At 38.4% G+C, this 17,681-nt stretch overlaps 2 protein-coding genes across 3 annotated transcripts in view; one reads left to right on the forward strand and one right to left on the reverse strand.

Moving 5' to 3' along the window:
• Positions 1-1,158, forward strand: part of PDE8B (phosphodiesterase 8B) — a 68,130-nt gene extending 66,972 nt beyond the window's left edge. The window contains exon 22 of the mRNA XM_056513447.1: positions 301-1,158. Within this exon, the coding sequence (XP_056369422.1) occupies positions 301-416 (116 nt within the window). The 3' untranslated portion in view covers positions 417-1,158. The remainder of the gene's footprint in view (positions 1-300) is intronic.
• WDR41 (WD repeat domain 41) overlaps positions 1-17,681 on the reverse strand; it is a 37,743-nt gene that overhangs the window by 7,824 nt on the left and 12,238 nt on the right. The window contains exons 8-13 of one of the 2 annotated variants that reach the window (XM_056513448.1): positions 16,427-16,537; positions 14,984-15,168; positions 12,017-12,138; positions 10,954-11,042; positions 7,305-7,438; positions 100-5,436 (exon numbers count right to left, since the gene is read on the reverse strand). In XM_056513448.1, the coding sequence (XP_056369423.1) occupies positions 5,284-5,436; positions 7,305-7,438; positions 10,954-11,042; positions 12,017-12,138; positions 14,984-15,168; positions 16,427-16,537 (794 nt within the window). In that variant the 3' untranslated portion in view covers positions 100-5,283. Of the gene's footprint in view, positions 1-99; positions 5,437-7,304; positions 7,439-10,953; positions 11,043-12,016; positions 12,139-14,983; positions 15,169-16,426; positions 16,538-17,681 lie in introns of those variants that run through there. The other variant, XR_008842525.1, reaches the window with a different exon arrangement.

Genomic DNA, 17,681 nt, shown 5'->3' on the forward strand with positions numbered 1-17,681 from the left:
AGGAGTAATGGCTTGAAATTAACCCTTTTTATCATCTATGTATTTTTCTCCTTTAACACTGTATTTCTTCAGAGCAGCAGAAACTAAGACCACCGTGGCTGCATGTTAGCATAATTTAATGAAGTCACCAAGCATTTGAAAAGGGTTCTTCTTGAAAGAGAAACACACTAAAAAACATTTCCCCTTTTAGTAATTAAGGAATTAGAAGAGAGAATAAGAAAATGCCAATTTCAGATCAGGCTGGGCTATTCTTCTGCCCATTCTATAAACATGATAAAACTCTTTTTCCTGTTCTTTCAGCATTTGCACATCTGCCTGTTTTGATGCAACACTTGGCCAATAACTACAAACACTGGAAAACACTGGATGATTTGAAGTGCAAGAGTCTCAGGCTCCCATCAGAAAACAACAACTGACACTAAGTCAAGAAAACCAGACCTCTTGCTCTACCAGTTTCACTGTGAATCACTTACATAAACTCTTGACTACAAAGGGGATTAATGTTGCTTTTCCAGTGAAATTAAGACTGTGTGACAAGAAGGAAATATTTTCTCATTTTTAAGCTTCTATGAATTCTACAGAAAAATGTTTTTAGAGGCTATATAAACTACAGATGACTAAGTGCTCTTTGGAAATAATATTTTGTGGCAAAAATGTACTTCTGAAACTAGTTTCTAATACTGAATATGAACTTGTTGAATCTTGTCGTTGATACAAACATATTCACTAACGCTTCACAGAACTGCTTTTCAGAGACAGGGATAATCTAGTCACCAGGAGAGTAAGAATAGCCTGTCAAATAAGGATAGAAACTTCCCACTTATCTAGCATAAATTTGTTCCAATTCTATCAATGTTCTTCAGCTGTCTGAACCATACTTCTAAAGAGAACATGCACAGCAAAACAAGTAAACCTTAATAAACTGGATATATAAAAAACCCAAACATGACACGTTTTAAAACAACTTTCTTATTACAGAGACTCTCTCAGACAACTATCTGTTCTTTCTTTTCCATATAAAATCTTGGTAGGAGTCAATATTCTCTACAACACATCATATAATACAGGAAAATAAACATGTTCTGTCTAGGTAGTGCCATCCACATAGTTCTCTGCTATCTTGGAGATGTTATAACAAGTTTTAACCAAATTTTACACAAAAAAAAAAACTATTGTGGCACTTGATCACCATCCTTTTTTATAAAAATAGTGTTTGTAAACATGGTCATCACTTTTATTAAACTGATAAATTTTATGGCAAGTTCATTTATTGTGCTACTTCTAGGATAAACCTATCACTTTTTAAAAAAAGTTTCCAGGCTATAATTTATAAAAGCATTATAATTTGTACTGCTTTATTCTCCTAATAAAATGCTGATTGGTTTTGTGATATAAGAAGTACTTCAAAATACGTAAAACAGCTGAAAATCAAACACAGTTCTTCAAAAGTTCTAAGATACAAAATTTATGCTAAGGCTTTCAAAGCACAAATGTGTATTTTTCTACATCTCATTTTAATCGTGTGCAGAACATGAGTTTAAATTTTAGACTATTCTCAGACTATTCTTTAATAATTACTAGCAGAATTGCTGATTTTTAATACTGTGTACTCCAGGCTGCAAGCAAGACTGTCAAAGCTGTGGCTGCAGTTAAAGAAGCAGTCCATCTACCCTGTGCTGTATCAAAAATCAAATCGGGTAAAGGAAAAGGGGAAAAAAAAGCAAACAGCATAGATTGCTATGGAAGAATAGTGATAATGCTGTTTACTGTGCATAGCTTACATATGTGCCAACCTTTTTTGTATGTTTTGTACCAAGTTCTGAAACAAAAGGCAACATTCATAAAATGTATGTGCAGAAAAATATATAGAAGCTATATTTTTGTTAGAATTGTAACAGATCCTTACTTTTGTCATAGCCAAGGCAGGTTGCTGTGTATTAAAATGCCACATCGTGTATACTTGAAGAATGGTGTTTGTGGTGAAGCATGATTATTCATTCTTTCCTATTATCTATGGCAACATTTTTCAGTGGATTTTTATTCAGAGAGGTTGAACCTGTTTTTTAATACTGTATATTGTTTGCTTTTACCATTTCTTTATTTAGAACTAGTGCTCTTGGTGGTTGTACCTTAAATATTCTGAACTGAATATTCACTGCAGCTTGCATTAGAGAAAAGAATTTCCCAAGATTTAAGCTTTGTTAATTTAACTGGTTAAATATAGCAACACTGTAAGACCACATCCATGTAAAACATTTAATTCATAATTTTTGTCACACTTCTGTCATACAGAACAAAATGTCAACAGTGGAAGGCATAAAAAAAAAATAAAAGTTCTACTTGTGAACCAGAACTGAAGCCAAGGCATTAATTCAGAATCAATATATTTGTTGTAGGATCTTACTTCTTCCGAGTCAGACTAAGAAAAAAATTCAATTGTGTGGATATGGGTCCTCTTTAAGCAAAATAAACCAGCACAGATTAATCATCATCTGCCAGCTGTGTCAGATCTCCTAGACCAGTCCAGTTTACTAACAGCTGCTTATTCCATGCTGTTGTCAGTGCACAGATGTAAAACAGCCACCTCAGAGTTGTAAAAGTATTAAGAGACGGTCTGATAAAGATACTTACTTCCATGACATGGACATATGGAATTCAGTTTTACTGTAAGGTGGAAAAAAATTAGGACATCAGTTAGATGTAAAAATCTCATCTAGTCACCATAATTCTGCTCACTGCATCTCCCAACAGCAAGTGGCATTTAACAAAGCAGTAGGATATATACCTGTGTTCTCTGTTACACTCACTCAAAGCTCATTTGTAAAACAAAGAACTCGGTACTTTTAAGTCAATAATCTTTAAAAGAAGAGACCCTTGTGAGATCAACTGCCAGTGTAGTCTACTTGAGAACAATGGCACTTTAGAAACTTCTAAATATTTATACATGTATGAAGGACTATTTAAAGCTGAATTACACTCCTGTAAAATGCATAGCAAGTTTTGTGATTACAACTGTTCACTTAAATAGGTCTGGTTTTCTACCAGATATTCACTTAAAAGTCATATAAAAAGGAAATAGTTGTTCACATGCTGTAAGAAAAGATAATAAAAATATGATCTTCCTTCTCTCTAGTTATAACTGATGATAGCAGGAAGCTCTCCAAAAAACCTAAGTTTTATAAGCTTTCACTGTAAAGGTGTCAAAACAATGTGTACACACAAGCATTATATACAACCAAATAGTTATTTTGCAATTAAAACAAGGAAAAAAGATTCAAGGAGAGGTTTTATCTCCCCAGCGTCTCCTGGGTAAGCCAGAAATGCAACATCTGCTGATGAAGACAAGCTGAAGCAATGTAGACTTAACATGCTTTCCTCTCTCAAGTTTAATACCAATATAGCTAAAGGCATGTTATCCTCAGCTGGAATCCAAATGCCTTTCCTACTTAGGTCAACAGAATAGCCAGCCTTAGCAAAGAACACAGAGCTCAGTGATTTAACCTCCCTTGAATTGAAAGGAGAGGGTAATTAACAATTCCTCCACCTGTTTTGTGGTTTTGAAATATGTTATTTTGAGCTCTATACTCAAGTAAGATTAGCGGTAAAACTTTACTAAGATGGGGCAAAATTACAACTCAAAATCTTACTGCCCCTCTGTGCTTCTTTCCAGAGAAGATTATGGTCTCATAATAAGGTTCAAGAGGCAAAGATGGGCTTATAACTGGCAGGAGAAAGGCATGTGCCCACTGCTGCTGGGGAAAGCAAGTCCAAAAGGCTCTTTGGTTTTTTCTAGGAAGCTAGGAGCTTTCTCCTTTTGTTTCTGCTCTTGCGAGAATCTGCTTAGCTCTTTGTTTTAACTGCACTTACTGCAACCACTGTATCTGAAGTCTGGAATTACAGCCATGTAGTTTTCTGTCCTGAAAACAATTCTCATTGATTCAAAGAGAAAAGATGGCACTGTAAAGTTGCACAAGACTTATTCCTACACCATTTAAGTACTGTGTCTTCTGAGTAGACCTGAGGACAGAAGCACCCTCTGCTATCCAGTTTGATGACCACTAAGTTCCCAAACTTTCCCTTTTCCCTAGCTCTTTGTTCAAATGGTAATGTAGCACTCATTATCTTGTCCTTTCTCAAGCCTTCTTTGTATCAGTTTTAGGTTTAACTCTGCTTCATTTTTCGGTTTGTTATTGGTAGTGGTGGGGGAAGGGATTACTTGCTTGTTTGTCTGTTGATTAATCTTCTGCTTTTGTGTTTTTGTTGCTGTGGAATGAGCTTTACATTTTAGTTTGCGTTTCTTCCCCTATTCCTGTTTAGCTGCTGCTATCTCAGACTCTTAGTATCTGTGTACTTAGACACTTATTTTTAACTCTGAAATACTATTTAACCTTACAAACTTAGTGCAGATTTCTCTGAAGTCAGACTTCAGCTGAGAATTTAGTATTTATATGGCAAAACACAGTTTCACTACTATTGAACATATCAACTCCTACTGCTTAAGAAAGTATTATACATTCTGAAAATTCATGGTAAGGCAAATGTTTTTTATTAGATACAGATTAATTTGATGAATGCACTATGGAAAGACCAAGCTAAACTAACCGCACTGCATGCTAGACTTGGTAGTGGTGCTGTATAAAGTCCAGTAATGTAGGCCAATCCAAGTAAAACTGCAGCTACTACTAATAAACAGTTTCTATGTACCTCAGTTTGCCAAAAATTACACACTGACAAACTGGAATTACCTACCTTTTTTCCTTTTTCTTACCATTGGTGCAGGATATTAACATTAAATGCAAAATTTCTATTTGGCAATGCTTTATTTTGGGGCTTTCTGTATACACACAAATCTGAGCCATAAGTGAGGAAAGTCCAGCTTCTAGAAATAAATTAGATAAAGAAAGAAGCTGAAGATTTCTTCCCATGCCTTTTTCCTGCACTGTGGATGCCCTCATCTACTTTAATTATGATCCATCCAACATATTTCATAATTCTTAATTTTGATATTCACCCATGATAATTTTAAACATTCAGAATAATAACAGAAACTATTTAATGAGTCATCATTACCTCAAGTCTTTTAACAGAATATCGGTTCTGCTGACAGAGCATATCAAAATGCAAAATTCTCCTCTGAGAAGAGTAACAACTAAGAGAAGTTCCAATATAACATGACATTAAGCGTAAGCTTTACTAGTAGTCAGATTCCCAGTAGCTCAGTACCTTTACATTCACGTTTTACACACATCCAGTTTACATATATGCAGCCTGTATTCAAACAATCTAAAGTTTGAGCTGCAAGTCACCATTTTGTGCCAATTTTTTAAATAGTGTTAAACTGCGGAGGCTAGATTCTCGTTCACCATCCTTCCACAAAATAATGAGGTGGTCAGCAGAGCATGTAGCCAATCCCAGTTCACCAAAGTACAGGAACATCTGCAATGAAACAACTATTATTACCATGATGCTTGCATGAGATGGTCAACCTGCTTAATTAATTTAGCTGGACTAAACAAATACACATATCTGAAATGGCTCTGCTTATAGATAGGAATACAAAATTACATTCTGTCTCTATCTCTGAGATGCCATAAAATTGGTACACAAAAACAACTCTTTGAAGTTGCTACACAAAAATAAACTCTTCAGGCACTTCACACTGAAAGATCTCTATCTAAAAAAAGTAATAAAGCCTTAGAGATAGGGAAGCTGAAGGACAGAATCCTGAAGAAACTTGTTTCAAGTTCTGCAGTAGAAGAGTGAATGACTTGCATGAACTCTGATCTGGTTTCTTGGGTACAGAAGCCACAGTCTTCTGTTCACTGGGTACTGTTCCCCCTCCTCCCTACAACACAGTAAGGTACTACTGCAGGCCTGGAAAGATGAAAGAACAAACAACTGTGACACACATCAGCCATGCCTAGTCACACAGAAGAAGTCAAACAAGCAAGAAACACAACACTGGAGGGAAGTACAGCACCAGTGGAAGGATTTTGCAAGACCAGTGGAGCTGACAAACCATGAGTTAATCCCCGACTTCTGAGATCTTCACAAGACTGCCTAAAATTAACCACTAACTGCAGTTCAACATGACAGCCAATGGAACCAGTGATGTCACTATGGTATGCTCACAATGCCCTGATTCTTCAGCTTAGGGAATCCTTCAGTTAAAGGGATCTGTCTGGAGGAAACATTCAGGCCAAAGCCTACTTGCCCTGGGAATGATCACTTAATAGCTACAAGGCTCTAGCAGACATAGTCTCCCAAGCCCTCATCTTGGCCATAACATTTCATCATTATTCAACATTTTCTTCCTCAACAGCTCCCATCTGCCCAAAGTTTAAAAAAAAAAAAAAAGAAACCAAAATTTTCCATATGCAGACCATTGCAGGAAACCATATCTACCATCAACTCCATTACGCCTTTGCTCTGCATCTCAGCCGAGACCCAACATATGCCTCTCACCTTTGTATCTCCTGCTGAATTAGATACTATGTTCTCCTTTTTAGATAGCAACCTTCCAAGTGGATAATAAGACCACTTCCAACAGTTTTTCAAAATAAAGACGGCAGAAAGGGACAGAGAGCCTTGCAGAAATCCCTTTGGTTGAAAGGTTCACCTCAGCTATTAAAGAAAAGCTTTCAGGTTTTAGCAGCAGCAGTTGTGAAATCCAGTCTGCCTCATGAATGCTTGCAAGCAAAGCTACTCCAGAACCCACCATCCCCTTATAGCTTTCATCCTGCTCCTGCCAAGAATGTATGTGCAAGTCCACTGTAACAAAGTGCTTTGTTACTCCAATAGTTTGTTACAGAAAAGTGTGGAGAGAAAATGCCATTTAAAAGACCCTATTTTAGGCAGACAGAAGCCTAAATAATACTGGTAGTACTGCTTAAGTTAGAAGACCTCCTCAATGCCCACAGCACTGAGGGCTAAAAAATTACTCAGTGTGTTTTGGCTTTTTTGTAGGAGCCCTTGTTTAGATTGTGAATTTAAGATGAAATTTGGGTCATGTACATGGTTCCCAGCTGTACTGCCTGCAGCTCATAAATGAAGTAAAGTACTCTGTCAGATTACCTCCAGCATGTATGTGCAAACACAGTCCTCAGGTGTCAGTGAGCAAGTTGTCATTAGAGTATTAAGTCAGTATGTATTTACTGTTTTCACACCGCATTAAAGATACCACATAAAACAATGTGCTTGTAGCCCCCAGATCCAGACAGTCAAAAGTTACAGTTCAAGAAATGCTGTCGAATTTGTTACTCACTAACATTCACTTCTTCTCATTCTTACTAAAGCTGACGTACCTGCACAGCTGATGAATGACCAATCAAATCACCAACCAGCTCCAAGAAATACACAGGTGTATTCTCCTGCATCTTCTTAGCAGCTTGGTTTGCCTGCCTGTTTGCCCTTCCAAATCCCCACATGTTGAAAAAACCTGAGAGGAAAAAAAAATTCTCTTATTTTTGGCAAAAATCACAAATACAATTCATTTCTTCTAGCTAAAGAGAGAACTACAAAAGCCACATAAAATCTAAAAGCAGGACATTTCTATGGCAAAAAGACAAAAGCTTTGTACTGTGCAGCCCTTTAGCATCTGGATTATTCATCTTGAGGGAAGAAGGAAACATAGCTATATCTCCTACTTAATGTAATTTAGAAAAAAAGCTGAATTACACACCTGGATGATTTAGGAACAAATACATAGACTTCCTAAAAGAATGAACTGAACAGCAAAGGTAGATGCAGGACAAGTGGTATTTATCTTTGCTCTGCCATCCTAAATTGTTACTTGTGTAAAGAGCACAAAATTGAGGCACCAGTATCTCCCCCGTATGTTCTGCACTTCAGCATCTAAGTGCTGGCTCATTGCCCCCTTCCTCCAGTTTTTAAACTATCAGCCAATGTGGAGTGTAAAGATAGCACCCCAGATGTTCCATTTAGATTGCACAAAAGTACACAGTCACAGCTCCTAGAACTGTGTAATAGTACTGACACAAGTAAGAAGGCTGGGCTCTGTTCACAGAGCACTTCAGACTTTCCCAATCCTTCCCTCAGCAGTATCAACACATAAAACTAGGATTGTGCTAGACCATGGCCCTGATGCATGGGAGATACCTGGTGAGATGAATAACTTCTTAGGGGATCCCTAGAATAAAAATAGTGCAAATTAACAGCAATATCTCCCTATGTTTAGTTTCTTCCAAACATCTTGATTCAAAGAAGTTACAAATTTCTAATGTGAAACCAAGTATCACTTGTCATTGTGTAGATCAGCCTGTCACCATCAAGGCTGAAGACAGAACATTCCTAAATCAACAGGCAGCAAAAATATATTTTCAAAAGTTAGCAAGAGATGAACAGATAGGTAGACAAGACATACCAGGAAAATTATTCACACCTTGAATACAAAAATTCCTACAGAAGAGCTACAGCCTGCTGCTGCTCCCAGTCCTTGACATTAATTTTGTTGTCCAAAGCACCTGTCAAAGACCACCACTGCCAGTGTGCAGGGGAGCTTGGTCAAAAAGTAGCAAATACTACAAAGGAACTGCCATTACTCAAGCGTAAGCAGGAAATACAGAGGAGATGAAAGCAAGGTCAGGCCACTTGAAATGAACAGAGAGGCTGTCAGAGTAAGTAAAAATGAGACAGTGAAGGCCAAGACCCTAATGGAATTAAAACTGGCTAAGGATGTCACGGGCAACAAGAAGGGGTTCTTCTAATCTATCAATAATATAAGGAAAACTAAGGATAATGTGGGCCTGTTACTAAATGGAGGGAGGGACCCTGGTAGACCAGAATGCAGAGAAGTCAGGTATACTGTATTTTGCTTCACTCTTCAATGACAAGACCAGCCCTCAGTATTCTCTGACCCAGGAGACCAGGGTAAAGGAATGCTGGAAGGAAGACTTTCCCTTGGTCAAGGAGGATTAAGTTAGAAGCCACTAAGGCAAACCTGACATTTACAAAACCATAAGCCCTGAGTGGATGCATTCACAAGTGTTCAGAGAGCTGGTGGTGACCACTGCAAGCCCACTCATGATCATCTCTGAAAGGTCACGGAGATCAGGAGAGGTGCTGGGGCCTGGAAGAAACAAATGTCACCCTGGTCTTCAAAGAAGGAGGACCCAGGAAACTACCAAACAGGCAGCCTCATCTCAATCCCCTGGAAAGTGATGGAGCACCTCATTCTAGAGACCATCTCTATACACATGGATGACAAGATGATGAGGAAGAATAGGCAGCACAGGTTCAATAAAGTAAGTCATGTTTGACCAACCTAATTGCCTTCTACAGTGAAACAACTACTTGGATGGATGAGTGGAAGTAGTGCATGTTGTGTACTTGACTTCTGCAGGGACTTCTCACAATATCCTCATAGATGTGGACTGAATGATTGGACAGTGAGGTGGATCAAGAACTGCCTGAACAACAGACCCCAGAGGGTCAAAATCAGTGGCACAGTTGGAGCCTGTCACTGGCGGTGTCCCCCGCAAGATACAATACTACACCCAGAACTGTTTAACTTGTTCATCCTTGACTCGTAAAAGGTAGAATGTGCCTCCTCAGAAAATTCACTAAGAACACAAAATTGAAAGGAATGGCCAACACCCCAGAGTGCTGTGCATCCCTTCAGAAGGACCTCGGCAGGCTGGAGAGATGGACAAAGAGCCCTGTGATATTCAGCAAAGGCAAGAGCAGGGTCCTGCACCTGGGGAGGAACAAGCCCAGGCACCAGCACAGCCTGGGGCTGACCTGCTGGGGAGCAGCTCTGCAGAGAAGGACCTGGGGGTCCTGCTGGACAACAAGCTGCCCATGAGCCAGCAGCGTGTCCTGGTGGCCAAGAAATCCAATGGGATCCTGGGGGACATTGGGAGGAGCATTGCCAGCAGGTCACAGGTGATCCCGACCCTGCACTCAGCCCTAGTGAGGTTTCCCCAGGATTGCTGTGTCCAGTTCTGGGCTCCTCAGGACAAGCAAACAGGTCAAGCAGAAGGCTGAAAAAATGATGAGAAGACTGGAGCATCTGGATAGGCTGAGGAAACTGGGCCTGATCGGCCTTGAGAGGGGACCTCATCAATGTCCATCAGTATCTGAAGGGAGATATCTAGACAACAGCTCTTCTCAGGTTCTTCTCAGAGGTGCTGAGTAGCAGGACAAGAGACAGATACTGATGCACAAGAAGTTCCGCCTGAACAGGACAAAGGATTTCTTTACTGTTTGGGTGACTGAACACTGGAACAGGCTGCCCAGAGGTTATGGAGTCTCCCTCATTGGGAATATTCTAGAACCATCTGGACACAATCCTGTGGCATGTGCTCCAGGACCACTCTGTTTGAGCAGGAAGGCTGGACCACATGACCCACTGTAATACCTTCCAACCTTATCCATTCTGTGATTCTGTGAATGTCTTTACTTGGGGAAAATGCTTCCTGTAACACTATCAAGTAGCACTGAGGACTGCCATGCCCAGAAGCAGTATATGAGTTTGGATACAACTTCAAACTAAGTCCCAGTATCATTCCAAGTTCAAAGAGGAGATGTGGAAAACACTTTTTTTGGAGCCAGCTGTTTATCTGCAAGCTTTTAAAACAAGGTCCTGCAACTATTTACTCTTGTATGGTATAGAATACAGCAGTGTTTGGTACAAAAAGGAAAGGATTGAGGTTTGTCAGGTCATTTTCTTTTAACCAGCCCATATAAACTGTAGGCACAGAGTTGCTTCAGCTGGACCTTCTACCATCCCATATCAGATCTTGAAGGACTAGCACACCCACGCTCTCTTCAGTTTCCCTTCCACACCTGTAATCAGTTGGTTAAACACATGACATTGTCTATCTTTACAAAGCCTGAAAGCATCTCTTAAGCATCTCTTAATGCCTGAAAGCATTTGTGTATGGTGAATACTGCATTTTTAAATGTTCCTTTCACTCCCCACTACTAGCAAACCTGTCGGAACCGGTTCAGCTGGCAGCTGCTGCTTTTCTCTGAGTTCCCAAATGCGTACACTGCCATCTTCTGAACAGGAAATCAGCTGCCTGCAAAAACAGTTGATAAGCAACACTAGCATGGATACTTACCTCTGCAAATCACCTTGTGATGCTTCTATGAAAGAGACAGTAAGTGCCTCAGGCTCCACCCAAGTTTACTAGAACTCTTAAGTATAGCAGGGTGTGCAGATGTTCCACAGAAAACAAAATTCATTAGTAGCAGAACAAACTATAATAGACTTGTGGAATAAGTGGAAAAAAATAAACCTTTTTAACCCCATATTAAAGGCATAGCACTTTGTAAATCAAAACACAACTAAATGGCAAACACAGCTCCACTAATTGGTTTAAGTTTACTTGCATTAAGCAAAACCCTATTTTTTCTTACTGAAAAATAATGAAAGGAAAGCTACTCTGTTTCATGACACATTTAGAATAGCTTAGAACACATGCATTTACAAGACCAAGGCCTCAGTTTTTATCTTCTGGCAGACTTTGCCCCATTGAGTAAGAATATAATGAGATCTAACACTATTAGCATATACATATATATGCAGCAGCTTGTCTAAGTTGGCTGTCAAAACAAGTTCCAGCTAGAAATCCTGCACCAACAAATGAAAACTGCAGGTTATTAATTTTTGTTAAAACATTTCAAGTGTTATAAAATATTTAGTAAAAAATATATTCTGACTATGCTATATGCCTTTGCTTTCTAGAAGTAAAACACCATTAAGCTGTATTTTCACAATACATAAAAAAGTGTTTCATCAAATCTGATTTTGAAAATAGCTGAGATATTTTCAGCCTGTGTACCAGCCATACTGGAATATAGGTTTTCCCACTGAATTACAATGACAAATTTTCCAAAATCTGATCAACAAGCTCTACCTAATAAAAGCAGCTCAAACTGAAGATCAAGTCCCTGCCCCAGAAATCCAGTGTAGCTTTGCAGTCTGTATCTAGTCACCCTTCCAAGTTTTGCTTTTCTTTATTGCAGTAACAAAATGTACTGTGTTTTGTACCTGTTTGAAAGCTTCTCAATGTGCAGCACAGAGGAGTCATGAGCAGTTCTCTGGCAGGCAATCACACGCTTCATTTGAAGATTATATACGTATATGCCTTTCCCAACAGCAGCAAACACACACTGGAAAGAAAATTCAATAGAACAACTTACAGAAATAGATACTGAAGGATCACCTTGCATATAATGGATTTCCAGAGACACTATAACCAAGCTTGTTTCCGTCCTCATGTTACTGCTTTATCCCAACTAGCAAGTTATAAAAAGAGATGGATTTTTAAAAAGTAAATGTGGGATATAATCCTATACTTTAAGCAGTAATTTAATGTATTTTTATCCTGTACCCTAGTCTAAGCAGAAACTAAGGATATCAACAAATCAACATGCTTCTGTAATTAAATGCTTGCATTCTTAGGATTAAATAATGTCCTGTGTTTTGAAAAACTCTTGTTTTATCAAGAAAGACTGAGAATACAGGAAGCTGTTCAGCATTTTTTACTTTTTTTTAAATTTAACTGAAGATAGAAATGGATAAAGATGCCTTTGCTCAAGCATTTGGACCCTACTGAATACTGAAAAGGAATTTTCTCAATTTTCTCATAGTAAGGTATTACACAATACTGCATTTTGTGTTCAATGCCCTTCTTCAGAAGAGTGCAGGCATTCCATCTCATAACCATCACGAGCCTAAGACACCAGAAACAGCTTACAGATCTTTGGACCTGGACCACTTCATGACTTGTGATGAACTTAAAGAAGACAAGTGTACAATCCTGTGTATAAACACATGACTATATTCAGTACCAGAGGAGTACAAAATGTTTCCATTCAGTACATATTTGTAGTTTTGAACATGTCTTGTTTAGATGACAGTGTGCTGGAACATTTCCCTGAACAGCCTGCTTCCATTTACACAACCCAAACATTAACATCTACATGCCTGTCAACATTTTGTAACCAAGGGTCTTTGTACAATTTGTAACCTAGGGTCTTTGACTAAAATTTCCTATATATATTCAACCATTTTGACATTGTTCAAAACTCTTTGTCCAGGTTTTTATTCTTTTTCTTCCCTTATGTGTATCTGTTGTGGGAGCAACCAGATGTCTGACAGCACCACCAAATCAAGACAAAAAACCAAACCACTGAGCCTATTATCCTAGTTTTGCATAAGGCTCAAATTCAGTGGCCTTCCACATAATTCTTCCACCTTACAGCTTTGCAAAAGATGCTCTTCATGGAACACGCTTCTTTTATCACAAGCCCTGGCAAAATCCTGGTTATCTCAAAATCCAGGAAAACAGAACATATGAAGCATAAATTGTACACTTCTATTTACAGACAATCTAAACACACACGTATCAGGACAGCAGATGCACTACATAGCACTGTTTCCTAGTTCTGAAAACCTTTACCATCTCATTTGTTTCTGAATCAAGCCTTCAAGCTCAATGCCAAATTAGACAAGTGTATCTTCTCCAATCCTATCTATCTATCTATCTATCTATCTATCTATCTATCTATCTGTCTGTCTGTCTGTCTGTCTATCTATCTACCTACCTACCAAGTCTAGAAAACATGTATTTTACACCATTTTTTTAACATGAAGAACAGTGTTCTGTTTTGAGGTAGCATGTAACAAAATAATTCATTATACAAATACATTTCTGCACCACCTTTTAAGTAGAAGCTTTACAGGACAGCACTACCTTAAAATCACCTTCTATTTTGGTATGTAACACTGGAACAATGTTTTCTTTCCATGATTCAAAACACTCACAATGAAAAAAAAAAAAATAAAAGCAATTTATTCAGTTCAGTTCCATGAACAGAAAAAAGCTTTCAGGACCCCCAGATTCCACACTGAATGTTTTGACAACTTCTGCCCTTCCCCAAATTCTTTTCTACTCCCTTAAAACACATCATATGTAGCTTTCAAGCATGGAATGAAAGCATTAAAACCAAATTACAGAACTCATCCTAAACAAAATTCACTTTTAGCTCATTGTAGAAATAAGCACTGACAACAGAACCACTGAAAACCTTTAAAGAAAACAGTATCTTTTTAGCCCCCCGACATCCCACAACATTTCTCTCTCCGAGGTTCTAGGAAAGTTCTATTCAGAAAGAAGCAAATGCATCAGGTGACTATTTCATCCTTACCTTATATTTAGGCTTTTCCACAGCTTTTATTTTATATTTATATATTTTCCACAGTTTATATATCTGAATCCATTTCCAATAATGTCATTCTTACTCATCTCCAATAACTGACCTACATGCCCCAAACAAAATCCCACTGCACCTTCAATGAAAGATCTTCTGTTTTACCAGGAACAGCTGGTAACATTTCACAAAATTAGATATCAACCTGAGTGTTTTTAGTGTTTTTGTAATAACTGAGTTCTAACTTAGTATTCTGACCAAGAACTTATCTCTAAAGCATGACTATAGTAGACATGATCTTGGAAACATATTTGAATACACAATTCTGTATAGTCCACCTGAACAGCATTGATTTACTATTAAGCATAAACATATGCCTGCTCTTAAATAGTACCCCACAGTATTCTCATAGTAACCTCACCTATAACTGCTCAAACAGGTGCATTATTGGGAAAATTGTATTTCCAGAAGCTGGAATATTAAAGTTGCATGCCATCAAATACACACTCATATTTATTTTTCTCTAGTGGTATTGTAAACAAGTAATAAATCTTTGTTGGTCAAAAAGAAATGCTGTTGTGACAGTCCATTATGCCAGTTTCCACACCATCAACATATTAAACCCTTCATACATGTCAACAGCCAATATTTTATATAAAACTGTTGACTACATAAAGTAGCTGTGCACATTTAAAAGAAGCCTCTCATGTTAAAACAAGGAAATTGAAAACAGAAACCACTTGATCTTCTGTAGTAAGATCATCATAGCTTACTTAAAGTAATTTACTCTGAAGCTTTTTACCTCCTTGTCAGATGTTAAGTGTTGAACTGAAGTTTCATGTGGACTTTGGGATAACTTTATTTCTGGCTGTACATCTGGATGCACAGAGGAGTCCCAGAAGTTGCACTCAGATGCCTGCTTTGTCCAGTCAAGTGCATCCCAAACTATTAACTCACCTACGTGAGAACCTGTCACAAAAGTCAAATCTGAAGGGGAAAAAAACACATAGAAATCACATGCTATTAAAAAAATGTATTTCACACGAAGTTACAACTGTAGAAAAGGAAGACAGCCCATTTATGTGTATCTATGCAGAATGTGCTGACCAGACATAAGTGACTGGACAAAAACCTCTCTGAGTAAATACTCACCTAATTACCTAGTATAGCTCAGATCATCTCTTTTGTATAACTGGAATTAGGTAGAAGAACATTCACAGTGCACAGTATAGAGTTGCAAAGGCAAGGAACACCACCAGGAGTCTGTACAAATATTTGAACTTCATTTCTACATACAAAGCCCTTGTCTTCCTTGGAGAAGAAGGTATATAGATATCCCCCAGACACAACAAAGTATGTCTTTGCCATAGACAGAAATACTGATCACAAATTAAATGAATGAGTTAATGGCAATATTGAAGTAGCTGCTCATGAATTTATTTATCACACGTGGAAACTTCTACAACAGTATTTAATGCAGGTAGCATCTTGCCTTTTTAGGCCAAACACTGCTTGCCTTTCATAATCAAAAAGGAGGAAATAATGGCAACAGTTAGGCTCAGAAACATGCACCACAGGATCCAAGTTTTCTTTTTTCCAGCCTCTTGTTACTTCTGTAAAACAGCCCCTTTGTGCCAACCAGCCAGACACAGATACACCCACGGATAAATACATACTCTCTATCCCTTTTCCTGGTCTGTGGGGGGTGCTCCATTAAAAAAAAGACAGGGAAGAAAAGAGTAGAAGAGGCTGATACTTGCAGCAGAGTAGACAAAATTTCAATATTAGTTCAGTATTACCCTAATGAACAGCATAGATTGTATCAGCTTCCAGACCCTCTGTATAGTGGATCTATATTAAGGCTCACATCTGAACACTCAAAACCTGCAGTTACCTTAGAACTACAATTGCAAGGGATGTGGCATTGCATATCCCATTTTAAGAATAAGAAGGAACAAGACAAAAAGAGTAGCATTTTTAACTTTCTGAACAAAAAGACCAAGAGTTCCATTTCCATCAATGACAATGACTCTTCTACATTACTACTTGCCTGGTTTCATTTCATTGTTAATAAACAAAGGAATTATATTTTGTCGCATCACTACCTTTGCAGCTGCACAAAAAGATACATTCACTAGAAAATAAGTTTCACTCCAATTAAAACTTTAGTTCAAATAAAAAGTCCATAGGTGAAATATCCCACTGGTAAGTAACAAAACCAATAACATTATAAAATTATTCTTACCATTGACAGTGACTAATGATGAAATGTTATCCTGATGGTCAACAAGGCGTTTTACTTCAACAATATTCCAACCTTCAGACCCACTGTTAGTAGCACTCAACCTAAAAATTACTTCAAAGATAGAAAAATTGTCTAAATAAACTTTTCCACTTGGAGTAAGATGTAGCTATGCCTAAATAAAACATCTTTCAGACACAAATTAAACATTGTAAGTGATACCATATAAGAGCCATTTACAATCACTCATAACATCAAAACACAGGAAGCAGTTATTTCAGTGTTTACCACTAAGGCCTCTAACCACAGCAAATATAGGATAAAACACTTCAGCCTAGTAACTCTGAAATATGAGACACCTTCATGGATAAGTTACTAAATGTGAAACATGTTTCTTGAGGACTCATCTATCTGAAACATTAATACTCAAAAACAGTGCAATCAATATCTCCTAGGAAAACAATCAGTATTGTCAGAAATTAAGACTTTATTTTAAGCAGTCTTGGAATTTCTTTTCTATTTCAAGGGTACTACAAAAGCTACGCATTATAGCTTTGGATAGTAAGAGATCATGAATAACTCATACTTCAGATCCTGGGACAAGGAGCTTTAGAGACTCTGAGTATCTGACAGCTCAGGTAAGCAGTTCCAGACCTTCTCCAGAAGAACGGAAGTCAATTGCCACAATCAGATCTGTACAAGTGGTACAAACACTGAGGGAGTTGATAGAGGAGCTCACCAGGCCAATCTCTGTCTTTGATCATGAGTCCTCATAAACCAGGGAGGTCCCAGTCAAACAGAAGTTGGCCAATGTGATGCCCATCTACATGACTGGTTGTAGGAAGCACTGAGGAAACTACAGTCCTGTCAGCCTAACCAGTGTGAGGTAAAGTTATGGAACAAATTACCTTTAGTGTGATCACATAGTGCATACAGGACAACGAGGGAATCAGGCCCAGACAGCACGGATTTAAATAAGACAAGTCCTGCTTGACCACCATGAACCAGGGTGTGCCAAGGTGGCCAAGAAGGCCAGTGGCATCCTGGCCTGTACCACTGACAGTGTGGCCTGCAGGACCAGGGCAGTGATTGCCCCTTGTACTACATACTGAGGCCAACAGCCACTTGAGGTCACACCTCAAGAGGCCACACCTCAAGTTCTGTGTTCAGTTCTGGGTCCCTCATGACAAGCAAGATATTGAGGTGCTGGAGTGTATCCAGAGAACACCAACAGGGATGGCAAAGGGTCTGGTGCACA

Source organism: Oenanthe melanoleuca, chromosome Z (genome assembly GCF_029582105.1).
Source record: "Oenanthe melanoleuca isolate GR-GAL-2019-014 chromosome Z, OMel1.0, whole genome shotgun sequence".
NCBI lineage: Eukaryota > Metazoa > Chordata > Aves > Passeriformes > Muscicapidae > Oenanthe > Oenanthe melanoleuca.